The following is a 17,167-nucleotide window of genomic DNA, read 5'->3' as shown; positions in this document are numbered from 1 at the left end:
GGTGCATGATCGGAACCGTTCACTTTTTAGATAACTAATTAAAGATCATCTCTGTAAAAAATCAAATTAATCGGAAATCGTTTGGTTATATAACTGTTGTCAATTAAGTAGAAAAAATTAATGGTTTTCAATTACAGAGTGATTTTTTGACCAAACCGTTGATTTTTTATATTTAATCAACAACAATTATATAATCAAACGATTTCCGATTGAGTTAATTTTTGGTTTATTCACACTATTGCCCCCTGTAAGATACACTTTTTTTCACTTTGCCCCCTGAAACTTAAATCCTCTCAGTTTGCCACCTGAACTTCACAAAGTTGTTACAAAAGACCCTATGCCGTTAACTCTGTCAATTTTTCCGTTAAAATAGCTGACATGGCACCTATATGGCATGAGTGAGACCCTTTTTTAGTTATGTAAGATCCATGTAGACAAGCAAAATTATAAAAAATTGACATGGATCTTATTATTTTTAGTTTAAAAATTATTTTTTTTGTCCACATAGATTTTACATAACTAAAAAAGAGTCTCACTCATGCCATATAGGTGTCACGTCAGCTATTTTAACGGAAAAATTGACAGAGTTAACGGCATAGGGTCTTTTGCAATAACTCTGTGAAGTTCAGGTGGCAAACTAAGAGGATTTAAGTTTCAGGGGGCAAAGTGAAAAAAAGTGTATCTTACAGGGGGCAATGGTATAAATAAGCCTTAATTTTTTTCAAAGATAATCTATAATAGGTGATCTAAAAAATAAACGGTTCCGATCATGCGCCGACATTACCGAAATTACGATTTTAGAGGGACGGGTGACCTTGAGGTACCCCTAGGGGGTGACCCAAATAGTGTCCTTCTTAAAATTCTACAATAAATCCAGAAATATTGTACCTTATCTGTCAAATTGAGATAGATCAACTCAGTGCAAATTTACATTTATTTAAGCTTTTTTTTTTTTTTTTTTCAATGCAGCTATCCACTTACTTTTTAAAGTTATTGTGGATAAAATTAAGTTGCTTTTTACATTAAAATTTAGTCATTATACATTACCCACAACATTTTTAATTTTTAATATTAAATTTATCAAACACTTTGACATTGCTTTTTTATTTGCACAATACTTTTGTATACATATATTATATTTTAAAACTGTTTTACTTTACAGTTAATTATTTTACTAGCAATACAAAAGTTAACAAATTAAATCTCCTAAAGCCTTTAATATGATCCATTTGGGCCATTGCCAATTTCTTGGAAATTGACACAGTGGGAGAGTGCAGTTGTGAACCTCTCAATATCCTCCCTCGTGTGCGTTGCACATAAAGTCTATTACCTCCATAATGTATGTCTATTACCTCCCATACCATTCATGTAGACGACTTGTATGAAATTATGGAAGCAACTTTCTGGTCTTGGATGTTAGTGATCGGATATGGGCCTTTTTATCTGAGCATTCATATTATGAAACCACAGACATTAGAAAAAGAGAACCAGAATACAATTGTTTTTTAAAATACAAATTAAAAGGGCTAAGAGCCTCTAGGAAAATCTGCTGATTGGCCAGGTTCCTAATGCATATATTATAAGGTATAATTTTAAGGCTTATTTACACCATTGTCCCATGTAAGATACACTTTTTTTCACTTTGCCCCCTGAAACTTAAATCCTCTCAGTTTGCCACCTGAACTTCACAAAGTTATTGCAAAAGACCCTATGCCGTTAACTCTGTCAATTTTTCCGTTAAAATAGCTGACGTGGCACCTATATGGCATGAGTGAGACCCTTTTTTAGTTATGTAAAATCCATGTGGACAAAAAAAATAATTTTTAAACTAAAAAATAAAAAGATCCATGTCAATTTTTTATAATTTTGTTTGTCTACATGGATGTTACATAACTAAAAAAGGTCTCACTCATGCCATATAGGTGTCATGTCAGCTATTTTAATGGAAAAATTGACAGAGTTGACGGCATAGGGTCTTTTGCAACAACTTTGTAAAGTTCAGGTGGCAAACTGAGAGGATTTAAGTTTCAGGGGGCAAAGTGAAAAAAAGTGTATCTTACAGGGGGCAATGATGTGAATAAGCCTAATTTTAAAGGCCAAATGATCCTGATGTCTCAGCATCTACACAAAATAACAATAAACAGATTCTAGGAAAAGATTATTTTTTTTCCCAACAACCAAGGTCAAGGCCTCACCAATGGGCACATAAATTAAAGGGCTCTATTACAATATATTTACCGCTAAGAATTATAGGGGATATTTCAAGTAGGGGTGTGAATGAGTCGATTGTATACTGGCTTTAATTCGGATGGCAAATTTAGTAACTCCTGCCCCAATAGGTCCACGTACTTCTTCGTTGGCTTTCCCGAGGCAAAGTAAAGTGTCCCTGCACAAAAGTTGCATTAGTATAATTTCTAACCAACATCAATGTCCTACTTGATTTGAAACATTAATGCACATGTTATGAAGATACGCAAGCATATTAACCTAAAAATTTACCTTCAGGAAGATCAGGCTGCTTCAACGGGGAGCAGAGCGACTTAGCAGCTCCAGTTTCACCCTCTGTCCATGTTATTACATCATCTTCTACTTCCTAATGAATACAAAATAAAAAGAAAATCACAGCTACACAATTCAGAGCATATTTATTAATATTAATGAGTATTACAATATGTACCTTTTCATCGCACCAAGGAGCGAAGATAATTTTCTTTTGGTTCAAAGCTTCCACAAATTCTTCCCATGTCATTGCAACCTTGACACAAGCATCTCGTTTCACATTTGCAATATCAAACATACTTTTCTGAATCTTGGCCAACATATCTTCTACTTGGTTAACAAGGTTGTTCAGAGGAATGTCCACTTTTTCAAAATTGTCACGACGAACAAAGCGCACCTACAACCAACATGAACATATTTCAATTCTTTAAGTGAATCACCAACAACGACATTCTTCGAAAACACGATGCAAGAACCCCACAATTTTTTGTAACAACATATTAATTATTAGGCTCAATTAGAAAATGCACCCACCAACTATAGGAAGTATTTCAAATTGGTCTATTAACTATAAAACATTTCAAATACATCCACCAACTATAAAAAATCTACAAATTAGCACATATGTTAAAATTTACATCCAAAAAACAGTTAAGTGCCACGTGGACAATGCTGACGTGGCATTTGTTGGGGTATTTTCGAGTAAGGGTGAACATTATCTTATTCAATAAAAAAAATAAAGAATGTCTACACTGAGTTTCAAAATGCTAACCACCAAGTTGAAACTCAAGTGCTTCACCATCTGAACTAACTTCACTTCATGTTCATTTAGTGACGTATAATATATTTATAAGGTTTCAATTACTTTATTCTAGCAAATATAAGTAATTTTCTATCTAACCCTAGTCAAAATATAAATGATCGACCAAAAAAAAAATGATTGGCCAATAAAATTACTCCAACAAGAATAATCTTGCTATAGATGATTGGCAAAAAAAAAAAAGTTATGCTATAGATGAAACAAAATATAAAAAGAAATGAGGATGCATAAATTGTGAGAGCATTGGGAGGAAGATGGCGACTGGGAAAGTGTGAAACTAAAAAGTTAGTGACGAGGGTTATGTAGAAAAATACTTATATTTTTTGGAGTAAAGTAGATGAAACCTTATAAATATATTATATGTCACTAAATGAACAAGAAGTGAAGTTAGTTCAGGTGGTGGAGCAATTGAATTTCAACTTAATGTCAATTAAGCTTTATTAGATATTTGAGTGCAATTTATATTGCTGAATGTCAACCTTTACTATTAGAGGGAATTGCTAATGTAATGTTGGATCAGCTAATTAATTGATAATTTTACAAATCAATATTGAATTGGTTGAGCCATATCTGTCCTTAATTATGTGCATGGAGACCTAAGAAAATAGTGAATGCAAGCTTAACTATAAGCCGTTCAATGATGGTCCCCCAAGTGTAGCATCAAGTTCCAATCTCTTTCCACGTATAATTAAATTAAGAGATAATTAGGTTTAGATTCTAATAGCCATTACCAAATAGAACATTGAAAACCCTAATCTCCGTGTTCCTTCCACTAGATAGGCGACAAACAACCATTAATAAACTCCCTGCTGATTCAACCAGATCATCCTATATTTCACACCCTTATCCAGAAGGATCATCTTTTGAACAACCACACTTGTATATTCATTCTTAGGCTCTTCACAATTATTGAAACGACAAGGTTTCAACGAAAAAGTTCATAGAATTACTCTTCAAGTGAATTTATATGTAGAAGCTCACATCTCGATCATGTTTCCAACGACTCGAATCGTTTATTTTTTAGTCTTTCACTCAAAGATCATTCGTACAAAAAATTAGCTCAATCGGAGTTGTAGAAATTAGATATCGGAGATCGAACGTATGAACGATCATGATTTTTATAATGATAATCGAATGGCTAAATGAATTCCGATCGGGCCGATTTTTGAGTATAAACATAGAAATTGAATGACTCAGATCGTTGAAATCACATTGTGGTCTTCACAATTATTGAAACGACAAGGTTTCAATGAAAAAGTTCATATAATTACTCTTCAAGTGTATTTATATGTAGAAGCTCACATCTCAATCGTGTTTACAACGATCCAAACCGTTCATTTATTAGTCTCCTACTCAAAAATCATCCGTGCAAAACATTAGCTCAATCGAAGTTGTAGAAGGTAAGTATCGGAGATCGACCGTATGAACGATCATGATTTTTATAATGATAATTGAACCGCTATATGAATTATAATTTGACCGATTTTTTGCAGAGATGATCTTTGAGTGTGGAACTAAAAAATGATCGGTTTCGTTAGTTAAAATTAATAAATTGATTATGTAAAATTAACAACATAATTGATTATGTAAATTGTTTTAGGCGACGAACTAGTAATTTCAAACGCTTCATCAAATGGCAATGTGCGCCTCAAGTGACTGTGCAATCTAGTGCTTTCGCTCGCACGGAGGTGTTGTACGTTCGCAATCTGAACTGCACAGAGGAAAACGTTGTGAAATCTTGACCGTTCATTAGCGAACGACACGTCGTTTGCCTCAGGGAGGATCCACGCGCCAACCCAGTTTGCCCACCTTTTTCCTTGTTAGATTATCTGTTTGCTCTCACACTTGACCCGCGCTACGACCCATTGGGTACCGCTGACTTGGTTTCATCTAGACCATTAGATCTTCAACTTTGGGCCGTTTTTGATGCAATCTGGGCCGTCCCTTGCTTCTTAGTGCCCAAGAACTCATTTCACCCATTAAAACATGGCTGGCTTGGTTGTAATGTAGCGCGCGGAGCCTTCTTGTGTGTGCATTCTTCGTCAGTGGCACTAGGCGCTGGGTCAGCTTCCGTGCGCAGTGATATCGCGCTACGTGTGCGCTGTCAGTCCTAGTAAGCAACTCTCTTTTTCTTTTCTTTTTTCTATTTCCTATAATTCTCTTAAATTCGTAAATTCACCAAAACTATTTTGGGACTCAAAATAATTCTCTGACAAAATCCTACGGACTCGTCTCATTGAGTACTAATTTTCTATTGCCTAAAAACAACAATTTGTCTTCTAGATTAATTAAGGAAAATCCTTCTCTCAAAATAAATTCCAAATAATTCAAAATAAACTTAATAATCACTAAATGGCTTGTAAACCTCCAGAGCCAACTCTAATAAATTAAGGGTACAAGTTAGTCAAACAAAAGACAAAAGAAAACTCCAATTCCTTTGAGAAACATTAAGCTACTACAAGCAAAAGAATTTTTGACAACACGCGCGTATTAGTACAAGAGAGGGCGAAAAAAATTCGGGTTGCTACACAATATATTTTGGGGTAATTCTAAAATCACCTCAATATTTCTTTATAAAATCCATATTATTTTTTCCTAATTAAGTATTCAAACTATATCCTTAGTTATTTAAGTAGACCTGTCTTTATTTTTTTTTTTCTGGGTTATTTTCATAAATCTCTTTTACGAAATAAGTAACATGTTGAATTGTTCTCTGCAGGTTGTTGTTCGTGATTAGATGATTGAATATTATGATATCTCTGGTTGTTATATTTTACTGCCATGCACAATGCACATTTGGAATACCTTGAGAGTAAGCATTGTTTTTTCTTATTTAGTCACACAATCATACTGCCAATTGTGTCTTTTTTGCTATTTGAATTAGTGAACAACCATTCAATGTTAGCATCCTTTATACACCTTGCCAGTCTAGTCCTTAAGTGCTCAATTCAAATGTACATACCTGTTTTTACTTTTAATACTTTCCTAGATTATGCTTTCATAATTTTGTAGTCGTATTAAAAGTTTGCCATGATAACTCCAACTCCAGCACAGTTGATCACTTTCCAATGCTGTATATGTGTAGGAATTTTTCGATGCACAAATAAAGGAAATGAATATACAAGAATTCCTCTTCCCCATGTTTGTAACTTCTGCTGCTCTGGGACGAGGCAAGGCTCATACAGACAGTTTTGCTCAAGAGGTTAGAAATAGTACTCTTTTGACATAAAAATTAAACCTAACCTTGTTGTTCACCAGTAAACTATATTGCGCTGTTTGTGTATGTGATTTGCTTATTCTACCTCTTTTTCCATTCCCTTAATTTTTGTAATTAAGTTGCTTGGGTCACCAAGGCTGGAAAATCTGACTTGGAAGTGCCTATTGCAATCCGTCCAACAAGTGAGACTATTATTTATCCCTATTTCTCTAAGAAAATTAGGGGACACCGCGACTTACCATTGAAGGTAAATCAGTGGTGCGATGTTGTTCAGTGGGAGTTAAGCAATCCTATTCCCTTCATCAGGTAGTTGCTTTGATTTCATGATTTTGATATGTCTATACTCCATTCCGCACATGCTAGTTTTTATGGCATTGACAATGACACAATGAGTTAACCTTTCTATTCCTCTTGAGCGGCATCTTTAGTCATGGTTGCTAATGGTCCTCTATGTTACATGATGACTTTAGTTTTGTCGTTTTGATCCTTATTTATATTTCATTGTCTCAAAATTTATCTCTCTATATTTTTTAGGAGTCGGCAGTTTTTTTGGCAAGAAGGCCACACAGCTTTTGCAACAAAGAAAGATGCAGATAAAGAGGTTTGAATCACTGGAATTTTTGATTTCACGTTATGTGCCTATTATGTAGCGAATTTCATTTTCTAATATTGATAAAGGATTAGTTGAGTTTGCTCGGTTGTGTTAAATAAAGACATTAGCTCATGTCTGGACCACTTTTTTCTTAGTCAATTTTTTTTGTTATTTTTTTACGATCTTTAGCCTGGCTATTGTTCCCATATCTTCAGAGTCTAAAAAAAGTAATAGAAGCTGCAGTTTCTTCATTGTTAATTGTACCCTTTGTTTCATATATAATATTTATATTCATTTATTATATTTATTAATTGTGCAGTTTCTTCCTTATGATATTTTATATTCATATCACCTAAAGGTATATTTATGTCATTTATTACAGGAAATTATTCCATGCAAGCTTTCTTTCTTTCATATATGCATTCACCTAATATCTGATTGTTTATGTGCTTGCGAATAGTATCTAGCTCACTAACAGAAAAACTTTGAAGGTGGTTGGTTTCTGAATGTTTGTCCTGATTTTAGGTCTATGAGATTTTGGATTTGTACAGAATGATATATGAAGAATATTTGGCAGTTCCTGTTGTAAAGGGATTTAAAAGCGAGCTCAAGAAATTTACGGATAGTCTTTACACCACCACTGTGGAGGTACTTGATATGCCCTTTAATTAAGCTTTTTTTTTGTTTTTTTAATGCCTCTATGGTAGTCTTGAGTACTATTAATTTTACGCATGCAGGCTTTTATTCCAAACACTGGCCGAAGTATACAAGGTGCAACCTCACGTTGTTTGGGTCAACATTTTGCCGAAACATTCGAGATTAGTTTTGAAAATGAAAAAAGAGAAAAGGCTATGGTTTGGCAAAACTCTTGGGCTTACAGTACTCGAGCGGTAAGTGTGCTTCTCGAAGACATGAAACTTGTAAGATTGCCTTTAATTTATAATTAATTTTCTATTATGATTTATTTGCCATTATCAAGTTCAGATTGGAGTGATGGTGATGGTGCATGGAGATGACCGAGGCTTGGTATTGCCACCTAAAGTGGCACCTTTTCAGGCTATTGTGATTCCAGTGCTTGACAAGGATGTTGATATTCAAGCCACATTTGATGCCTGCGTGAAAACTGTGGTTACCTTGAAGGGAGCTGGTCTTCGTGTTGAGGCAGATTTAAGAGACAACTTTTCATCGGGTTGGAAAGATTCACATTGGGAAATGAAAGGTGTTCCTCCAAGGATTGAAATTCGACCAAAGGGTTTGGCCAATAATCAAGTATGACTGCATTTCAATTAATTTGTGATCTTCTATCTACTTGCATCCTTATCCTTTCTATTTGGTTGTTGTCTTCCATAACCATACAGTGTCATCTTCCATCTAGTTGCTCCTGGTTTTAACATGACAGCGTTTGATAAAATTTGTTTAAAAGATTTGTAATAATTAATATGTTGTTAAAAAAAATTGTGGGGTTCTTACATCGTGTTTTCGAAGAATGTCATTGTTGGTGATTCACTAAAAGAATTGAATTATGTTCATCTTGGTTTTAGGTGCGCTTTGTACGTCGGGACAATTTAGAAAAAGTGGACATTCCTCTGAACGACCTTGTTAACCAAGTAGAAGATATGTTGGCCAAGATTCAGAAAAGTATGTTTGATGTTGCAAAGGTGAAACAGGATGCTTGTGTCAAGGTTGCAATGACATGGGAAGAATTTATGGAAGCTTTGAACGAAAAGAAAATTATCTTTGCTCCTTGGTGCGATGAAAAGGTACGTATTGTAATACTCATTAATATTAATAAATATGCTCTTAATTGTGTAGCTGTGATTTTCTTTTTCTTTTGTATTCATTAGGAAGTAGAAGAGGATGTAATAATACGGACAGAGGGTGAAACTGGAGCTGCTAAGTCGCTCTGCTCCCCGTTGAAGCAGCCTGAACTTCTTGAAGGTAAAATTTTAGGTTCTTATGCTTGCGTATCTTCATAACATGTGCATTAATGTTTCAAATCAAGTAGGACATTGATGTTGGTTAGAAATTATACTAATGCAACTTTTGTGCAGGGACACTTTGCTTTGCCTCGGGAAAGCCAGCGAAGAAGTGGACCTATTGGGGCAGGAGTTACTAAATTTGCCAGCAGAATTAAAGCCATGGCCCGCTTTTCTTCTCTCAAGCACCCTCGATGTACCATGTCGTTTTATATAATTTATTTTGGATTAGAATGTTTTGGATCATCTAGTACTGTGTTTATTAATTTGTTTGGTGTGTCATGAGACTCATGACATTCCATATTTAATCAAATGGGGTCCAAAGGATTTTTTTCTTTTTGGCCCGGGAGATCCAAAGCTTAAATAGCCATCACCTCTTTCTACATGTTAACCCCAATATAGTACAGAAGCCTCTAATAGCTGCCCCTTTTTTTCAATCTTTTTTTGGATAAATTGAAAAAAATCGGTTGATTGATGGCTCTACTTTCTTGTTGGTTTCTCAAAGCCGAGACTTAAATAACCAGTAGAGCTGATACAAGGACTTAAATAAATAATGTATGTCTATTACCTTCATATCAGTCAATTTGACTAGCGTCTCCGCCTTATTCTAAATGTGAGTGCGTTTGGTTAATTAATAGGAGTGTAATCTAGGTACGTGAGTGCGAATAGGCTCTTTTTTGTTTGGTGTGGAAATGTTGATATTTTGGAACGCGTATTGTGTCTACCATGTTAAAAAGAAGGTATAAAAACAATTTGATCGGATAAAATTCACATTTTCATCTCATTTTATTTTCTTAAAATTTTAGTAGATTGCCTACATACCCCGATGGGATCAAACCGAATGTAGTTCATTAAAGAATTTGACTTGGTCTGTTTTGCGCCATTTTGAAGGGTTGGTTTTGTACCAATTGAGAGAGATGGTTTTATACCCACATGAGTGAGAAATTTGAGATTTGGGATTGAAAGAAAATGTACTCATTAATTAATTTTGTATCATTTATTTGTTAAAAGACACGTTTTTTATTTCTTAATGGGCTAAAATGAATTTAGAAAAGTTGGATTTGATATGTGCCTACTAAATATTTTGTATCAATTATTTATTAATTGACACACTTTATTTATTAATAGGCAATCTGATTTGAGAAAGGTCCATTGGACTTTGTACCAATTATTTTTTAATTGGTAAAAATTCATTTGCTAATGGAAAATTTAACTGAATATTATCTCATTAAACTTGATATGAATTTTGCACCAACTACTTGTTAACTGGTATTTTTTTTGTGGGTTAGAGTCTACACCCAAACTGAATGGACTGACATGTTGCTTCTTTTTTTTTTTTCTTTTTTGATTCAGAGGATACGGGTTTGAGACTTTGCTTGGGCTGCAGCCATTTTTTTTTGTCTTTTATGGGTTAAGGCTTTGCATATCACTTTAGGCCTTCGTCTTTTCCTCTTGCTTGCTGCGCCATCTTCTTTTCTTTCTTTGTTTCACAAACCGTACAAATCATCCACCAAATTTACATGCATTCTTTTGTCTTTTAAAAAAGACTTGTCTTTAGATGCATAGCCCACTAGATACCAAGAGGTAGTCTGGGTCCTTGACTTTTGTGCACAAAGCCCAAAAGATGGATGCAACGGTATTAAACCGTTACACTCCAAATGAACAACACCTGCTGCTAGGAATGGCAACGGGGCGGGTTTGCCGATACCATACCCGCCCCGCCGGGTAATTGGGTCCCCATCGGGAGTATTCGGGGCCCCTATTATTTTCAAAAAAATAATTTTTTTATTAATCACATATCAAATTAATATAAATATATAATATAATAGATGAAATACACTAACATTCATCATATTATATTACAATAACACTAAATCATAAAGAGAATACTATTAAATTTTAAAGATATGCAACAAAAATTAAGAAAATAAATTAAAATATAATTATGTAATATAATATTTTTATTAAACGGGTATACGGGGCGGGGTGGGGATGGGGATGGTATTACCATACCCGCTTAATCGGGGCGGGTCCCCACGGGGATTTTCGGGGGCGGGGAATTTTGCTATCCCTACCTGCTGCCTTGGAGTTTTCTTTCACGCATGGAAAGGTAAGTCTCACACTTGTAGTTTAAAGTATTTTGAAACAAAGTTTCAAGAGAACTTGATTTTCTCTTCCCTGCGTACCAGTATCGCCGCAAAACTATTGCTTTTTTTTTTTTTTTTTTTTTTTGCAGGTACCTTTTTCATCTGCTTTGGACAATCTTAATCTTAATCAGCCGACATGCATTATTTTATAACTCAACGCACCATAGATTTGGCCCAACCCGTTCGGTGCTTGAGATATATGGATTCAGTAGAATCCTTTATAGTTTCAGCCGAAACTAATTTGGAGACAGATTCAGCCAAATCATTTGATGAATTTTTGTGGTTTTAGCCGAAACCGATTGAGAGAAAATGGATTCAGCCAAATCCTTTGGTAAACTTTTTTGGGGTTTCAGCCGAAACTAAATATTGAAAGGAGCAATGAATAAAAGAAATGTCATCTACTTAGTGGTGGTAAAACTTTGGTGATGGCACGTTCTCTTCTTCCTGCAGCCTTTCGGTGTCTTATCTTCTTTTACTCTGAATCCCCCTGCCCTATTTATAGAGTCCAATGAGAGGTTCAAGTGATGAGATTAGATGGAGATGAGATAACTCTCTTCATTTAAATTTAAATTCCTTTGATTAGAGATAATTAAACTTCCAGATAAATCTATATTATCTCATTTTCAAACCTGTTTTTCATTTGAATAATGTTATCATCTCTTATGATCATAAAACATGACTCATTTAGTATTTTCGAGTAATGAAAAGGCGAGCGTTTTAGTCAATGACCATGATCATTAATTTGGAGAAATTCTTTTTAATTACAACCATGATATATAACTTTATGTATACAAAACTAGTCACATTACAGATATGGATGGGAAACATGGATGTGAGGGGTTGAATGTGATAGATGATTCATAAGTAACAGACTAACAATTTGTATACATGATTTTATCGAACATTTGATACTTCATTATGAACCAAATCAAAATCTATTAGTTATAGAAGCCATATAGACACCATTTGGCACAAGAAAAAAGATGCATAAGAAAATATAACAGAAACGATCACCATCCCCCATTATTCAACCCAGAGCCTCTACCCACCTTTCACCTCTGAAGGTCTGAGGTTGCTTCTAGCACTTGTACTTCAATCAATCTCAGCTTCCAACTTTGGTAGTCCAACTGGGTTTGTAGCCACCACCACCATTTTAGACTCTGCAGCTCTTGCCTCATCTTTGAACTTCCTATAAATATCACTCTTATAAAACTTCCTAGTCCTAAACACCAAAAACAGTGAAAAAAGCACACCAAGCAAAGTTACTGCGGTAATTACAATGAAGGACAATCTGTAGCACTCTCCCCCACTACAATTTAATCCCTCACCAAGCTTCCTTTCCGATCCCAAAGCTCTTAACTGCTTCTCTGCCTCCTTATCATAGAGATACCCCGTGAGCTTCACATTAAGCAAATATGACCCAAGTGGGCAAGCCATTGCCCCAACATTGTACAAAGTTGAGTAGTGCTTAAGCCCAAAGATTTCAGAGATTATTGCAAAAATCAATGGCCATTGTCCTCCAAAGCAAAAACCTGTGATTACGGAAGCCACATAGAGACCATTTGGGACATTGAATGCAATTAGAAGGTGACCAATGCATGATAACAAGAGGGACAGAGTGAGCATGAGAGGCCGAGGCCATTTGTACATTGTAACCAAATATTCCGAGAGCATACCCAACAAAACCATCCCAAGGTAAATCCATATGCTTGTGAGTGACACAAATGTGGTTATGCTTTGCAATGAGTACCCCAAAGCAGTTCCAATCTGGCCCAAATTGTCCATCATTGTCAACATGCCTCCGAGGCCACACATTGTTGTCATGAACAAGGCCAGCATTTCTATGCTGAATACTGCTTGGAGTATAGAGTAGTCTTGCCCGATCTCCGGGGGACTAAACACACGTGTCCAACAAGAGGGGTTTTTGGGCTCTTCAGGGATCAATGCCGCGGTTGAAAAACTACTTGGGGTGTCAAATGAGGGTGGTGGCGGAGACGGGGTGGTTACAATTTCCACAGATGGTGATGGAGTACTATTATGATCAATTACAGTACTACTTGATCTCTTACCTCTCCAAGAATCGTACTCTTCGGAGACAACAACAGCGAGTGGCATAAACAGCAAGAAAAGCACAGCAGCTGCACTCCCACCATACTCACTCTGTGTGAACTTAAACTTCTGCTCCACCAAGATGATCACCAACAAAAACCCCGCGAGTCCAAGCGAAATATAAAACATTTTATACAGAACTTCGCGGTCCTTCTTCTCCTTCGTCGGTCCAACGTTGATGATCCTAATGGTGCGAAGAAACATCAAAGAGATAGCAGAGGGAAGCCAAGCCACAAAAAGAGTGAAAGACTTTGTGTCATCGCCATAGAAGGCATGGTAAAGCTGTACAATCACAGCTGCACTCAGGCCAATGTAGCCATTCAAAAGGCCTATCAAGAGGCCTCGGCTTGTTGGGAAGTTCTTGACACATGTGACAAGTGCCCCGGTGTTGATGAAAGTGTGTGAATTTGCACCCATTGTGATGTACATGCACATGTGCCAGACCTTGGGCTTAGCTATTTTCTTGGTCACGGCCAGCCAAATCATGAAGTACCCGAAAAAGTTGAAGGCTGCACCAATTGATAGGACGGCCCACGGGGGCGTGACCTCGTTGATTAGGCCGGAGAGGAGGCCGAAGTTGGCCCCCAAGTCCTTGAAGAAGCTGAGCATGTTGAGTGTCGTTTGGCTGTAGCCGAGGACGGACTTGATGTCGTTTGAGTAGAGGCCGAACATGTAGCTTGCACCAACACTAGCCATCATTAGAAATGAGGCAAAGAGCATGAGCCAACGGCCTGTGAGGACTTGGAAGCCGAAGCCTTTCATGTCTGCCCAAGTAGCCAAGCCGCCGCCGCCGCCATCAACACTCATTTTTCTAAAGCCTCTTTGTCCAAAAAAATTAGCAAAAATAAGTACCTTGTTTTTAAGTACCTGAATTATAATCTGTGTGAGTGAGGGGTTATATATATATATATATATATATATATATATATTCAGGGACGTCCCTGAGAATATCAGGGCCTGTGTGTTAAAATACATAAATGGGCCCTTTCATTTCTTATAAAAAAATGTATAAGATATTTATATTTTTCGAAATTAAGATTGTGTTATATGAATGAAGGGAAGTTAAGAAATGAGTTCTTTTATTATGCAAAATATTCATAAAATAAAATGGTATGGCTTATATTATTATTATTATTATTTGCCCAAACAAAATGGCATGATTTTTGGTTTTCCAAGCATCTACTCTTTTGATTAGAAAGAAAAGCATGGGTTCGCAGGGGAGAAGAAAATAGAGAGCTTCGATGTTGAGGGAGAGAAAAGAAGAAAGAGACTGTTCTTAATTTTTTTTCTTGATTATAAAATGAGTGAACAAATGGCAAGTTTTAATTGGCTGGATCTTGCCACTCAGCATGGTGAGGTGGCAGGAGCTTACCCACTGAAGTTTTTCTCTATTAAGGGAACAAGTTAATTAATACATCAACATAAAGTGTAACATTCTAAAGCATAAGACTAAAGCCACGTGTAACCCGAAAGTTAAAGAGATGAATTATTTTTTTTTTGGGTAAATGTTAATTAAAAAAAAGCCCAAGAAAGGGCAAGAGGAAAAAACTTTTAAAACACAATGAGAGGCCCAAGGCCATAGTCGATACAACCAAAGAAGTAACGACAAGAAAGGGAAACAAAACAGAACAACAAAAGGGAAAGGAAAAGCAGAATAAAGTTGAGAAAGAATCTATTCCTCATGGGGGGGACTATTCAGACCACCCAAAACCACTCACTTGACCACCCCCTCATTTTTTTGCCTATTTTTTCCTAGTTTGCCCCTATATTAAAAAAAACTTATTTTTTTAATTTGGCCGGCTACCCTTCCCCGCCGCCGGCGCAACCCCACCCCCTCCCCACCGCCAGCGCGACCCCACCTCTCCCCTTCGTCGATTGACCCCACCCCTCCCCATCGCCGGCGCGACCTGACCCACCCCCGATCACCCTTCTCTCTCTCTCCCCTCTCTCTGCCTCCCTCCCTCACCAAACCACCATGGATGGCTGGCGTGACCCCATAGACCTCCAGATCGGGGGTCGCACCGGCCACTCATGGTGGTCCAACAAACAAAAAATAAGAGGGTGGTCAACTGAGTGGTTTTGGGTGGTCTGAATAGTTTATCCCATTTCTCATCAACTACCCTAAAGAGATGAACTAATTAACAAAAAATAGATAAACTGGGGGCCCACCCAAATTGGGGGCCCTGTGCGATCGCCTAGGCCCACCCCCTAATAGCCCGCCTTGTATATATTGATATAAACCATAGCGTTGAAGATTTTTATCGTTTATGTTTTGGACAATTGGGGATTTTTTGTTGTAGAAACCGGCCTATACTTGGCATCAAAGGATTTATCCTATAAGACGAAAAAGATGGACCAACTGCATAAATCCATTCTTAATACAAAAAAGTAATATAAATAAACAATATCGTAGTTGGCATGCGTAGGCAAAAGAGAGATAATTATTAATCTTAGTCCAATTTTTGGTGAAATTTTTTTATTCCATAACTTACAAATTAATTTATCATGCATGTTCATGATATCAATGGGGATAATTTTGTTTCCTCTTGGGTTTAAGTAGTTCATACGTACATATCACAACTAATATATTAATTATATGCATATTGTGTCATGATTATTGTTATTTAATTGTGCTATCCATGATATGTACGTGTGAATAAGAATAATAGCTAGCATTCGTGATAAGCTATCTATAAATATGCAAATAAATTTAGGTGAAGTCATAACTCATAAGAAAAGAAAAAAAAGAGAGAGCAGATTAAAATTAAATGCAGAAAGAGAGATTTTACCTAACTTATCCAAACTCAGGCAACCTTCTGGTGGCGGCGTAAATGCCGGCACAGTCGGTTGTGGATGGCAGAGTACGTTATGGCTTTTTGGATTTGGAGTTGGTTTGATAAATTGTGTTGTCGTTGAAGGTGGCTGGGTTTTATCAGTTTAAGCCTCCCAGGTGATTACGTAAGAGTATAAATTATAAGGTGGCTAATGAATGGAGTGTTTGACTACTTCACTGAATGTGTCAATGAGTGTACGTATGTACCTGAGTGAGTGGCCAAGAAGCTAACTATAATATAATCTATAAACTAATTAAGTAGTTTCACTTATTAAGTATTGGTGTGACTGTGAATGCGACATGTCGTATTGTTAATTTTGATGATTTGCTTTTTTGTTTTTTCTTTTTTGGATGTATGTGTGGAATTCTCTTAATCTACGTATAGCTCTAAGTTGGAAGAGTTCGAGCCTAGCTTCGAGGTAAGCTGCTCATCTCTCAAAAGTCATAAGCCATCGCTGTCCATTGATCACTATCAGTCTATCACCACCATCAAGTTGAAACCCTTATAAAATACAATAAGCCAGAGAACCTAAAAACTGAGTCAACCCATTACACCCCTCTGCCGCAGCTAATGTACGTCGGTAAAATAGCTATCACATATAATAAATTAAGGTGGTAAGAAAATGCGGTATATTTAGTATTTGTATTTTAAATTTAGATTTAAAATGATGTGTCGGTGTTTAATTGATTCACACATGACTCACTTCAAGATTAATTCATTTTATGATAAGCGAAATATTGACACATCATTCAAGATCTAAATTTGAGATTTCTAATATTATTACTTTTAAGTTTTAAATAATTATCTTTAAATGAGAGAGCTTCCTTGAAGAAAATTCTATTCAATGGCCCAGCCCGGTTCAGGCCCTGGGACCTGTGCTACCAAGAAAGGCCCATGTTTGATGTTTCATCTGGGCGAGGATCCATCGAGGTATATTAAGGTCCCTCCACAGTGCCAGACCCAACCCAATTTG

The 17,167-nt window shown here is 36.3% G+C and overlaps 3 protein-coding genes across 5 annotated transcripts; 1 reads left to right on the top strand and 2 right to left on the bottom strand.

Moving 5' to 3' along the window:
- Positions 1-2,261: 2,261 nt before the first annotated feature.
- Positions 2,262-2,951, bottom strand: LOC147290294 (proline--tRNA ligase, cytoplasmic-like). Its single transcript, XM_086235785.1, has 4 exons — positions 2,940-2,951; positions 2,678-2,896; positions 2,500-2,593; positions 2,262-2,386 (listed from the first exon to the last, which is right to left on the bottom strand). Exons 1-4 carry the CDS (start codon positions 2,949-2,951, stop codon positions 2,262-2,264), a joined length of 450 nt encoding a protein of 149 aa, XP_086091911.1.
- A 3,105-nt stretch (positions 2,952-6,056) lies between these two features.
- On the top strand, positions 6,057-9,272 carry LOC147290293 (proline--tRNA ligase, cytoplasmic-like). The gene is made up of 10 exons (XM_086237687.1): positions 6,057-6,131; positions 6,405-6,531; positions 6,656-6,842; positions 7,071-7,137; positions 7,654-7,776; positions 7,866-8,018; positions 8,113-8,397; positions 8,670-8,888; positions 8,973-9,066; positions 9,180-9,272. The coding sequence occupies exons 1-10, from the start codon at positions 6,057-6,059 to the stop codon at positions 9,242-9,244; spliced, it is 1,395 nt and encodes a 464-aa protein (XP_086093813.1). The 3' UTR covers positions 9,245-9,272.
- A 2,814-nt stretch (positions 9,273-12,086) lies between these two features.
- On the bottom strand, positions 12,087-16,272 carry LOC147290292 (protein NUCLEAR FUSION DEFECTIVE 4-like). Of its 3 annotated transcripts, none has more exons than XM_086236914.1 (2): positions 16,150-16,272; positions 12,087-14,180 (listed from the first exon to the last, which is right to left on the bottom strand). In XM_086236914.1, the coding sequence occupies exon 2, from the start codon at positions 14,165-14,167 to the stop codon at positions 12,344-12,346; it is 1,824 nt and encodes a 607-aa protein (XP_086093040.1). In that variant the 5' UTR covers positions 14,168-14,180; positions 16,150-16,272; the 3' UTR covers positions 12,087-12,343. The 3 variants fall into 3 exon arrangements, with proteins under 3 accessions (XP_086093040.1, XP_086093042.1, XP_086093041.1); XM_086236916.1 differs by having other exon boundaries at positions 12,087-14,227; positions 16,150-16,263; XM_086236915.1 differs by having other exon boundaries at positions 12,087-14,212; positions 16,150-16,247.
- Between the last annotated feature and the right edge of the window lie 895 nt (positions 16,273-17,167).

The sequence above is a fragment of the Dryas octopetala genome, chromosome 3 (assembly GCF_963921425.1).
Source record: "Dryas octopetala chromosome 3, drDryOcto1.1, whole genome shotgun sequence".
Lineage (NCBI taxonomy): Eukaryota > Viridiplantae > Streptophyta > Magnoliopsida > Rosales > Rosaceae > Dryas > Dryas octopetala.
Note: the sequence above shows the minus strand (reverse complement) of the source record. Positions and strands in the feature narration are given on the sequence as shown.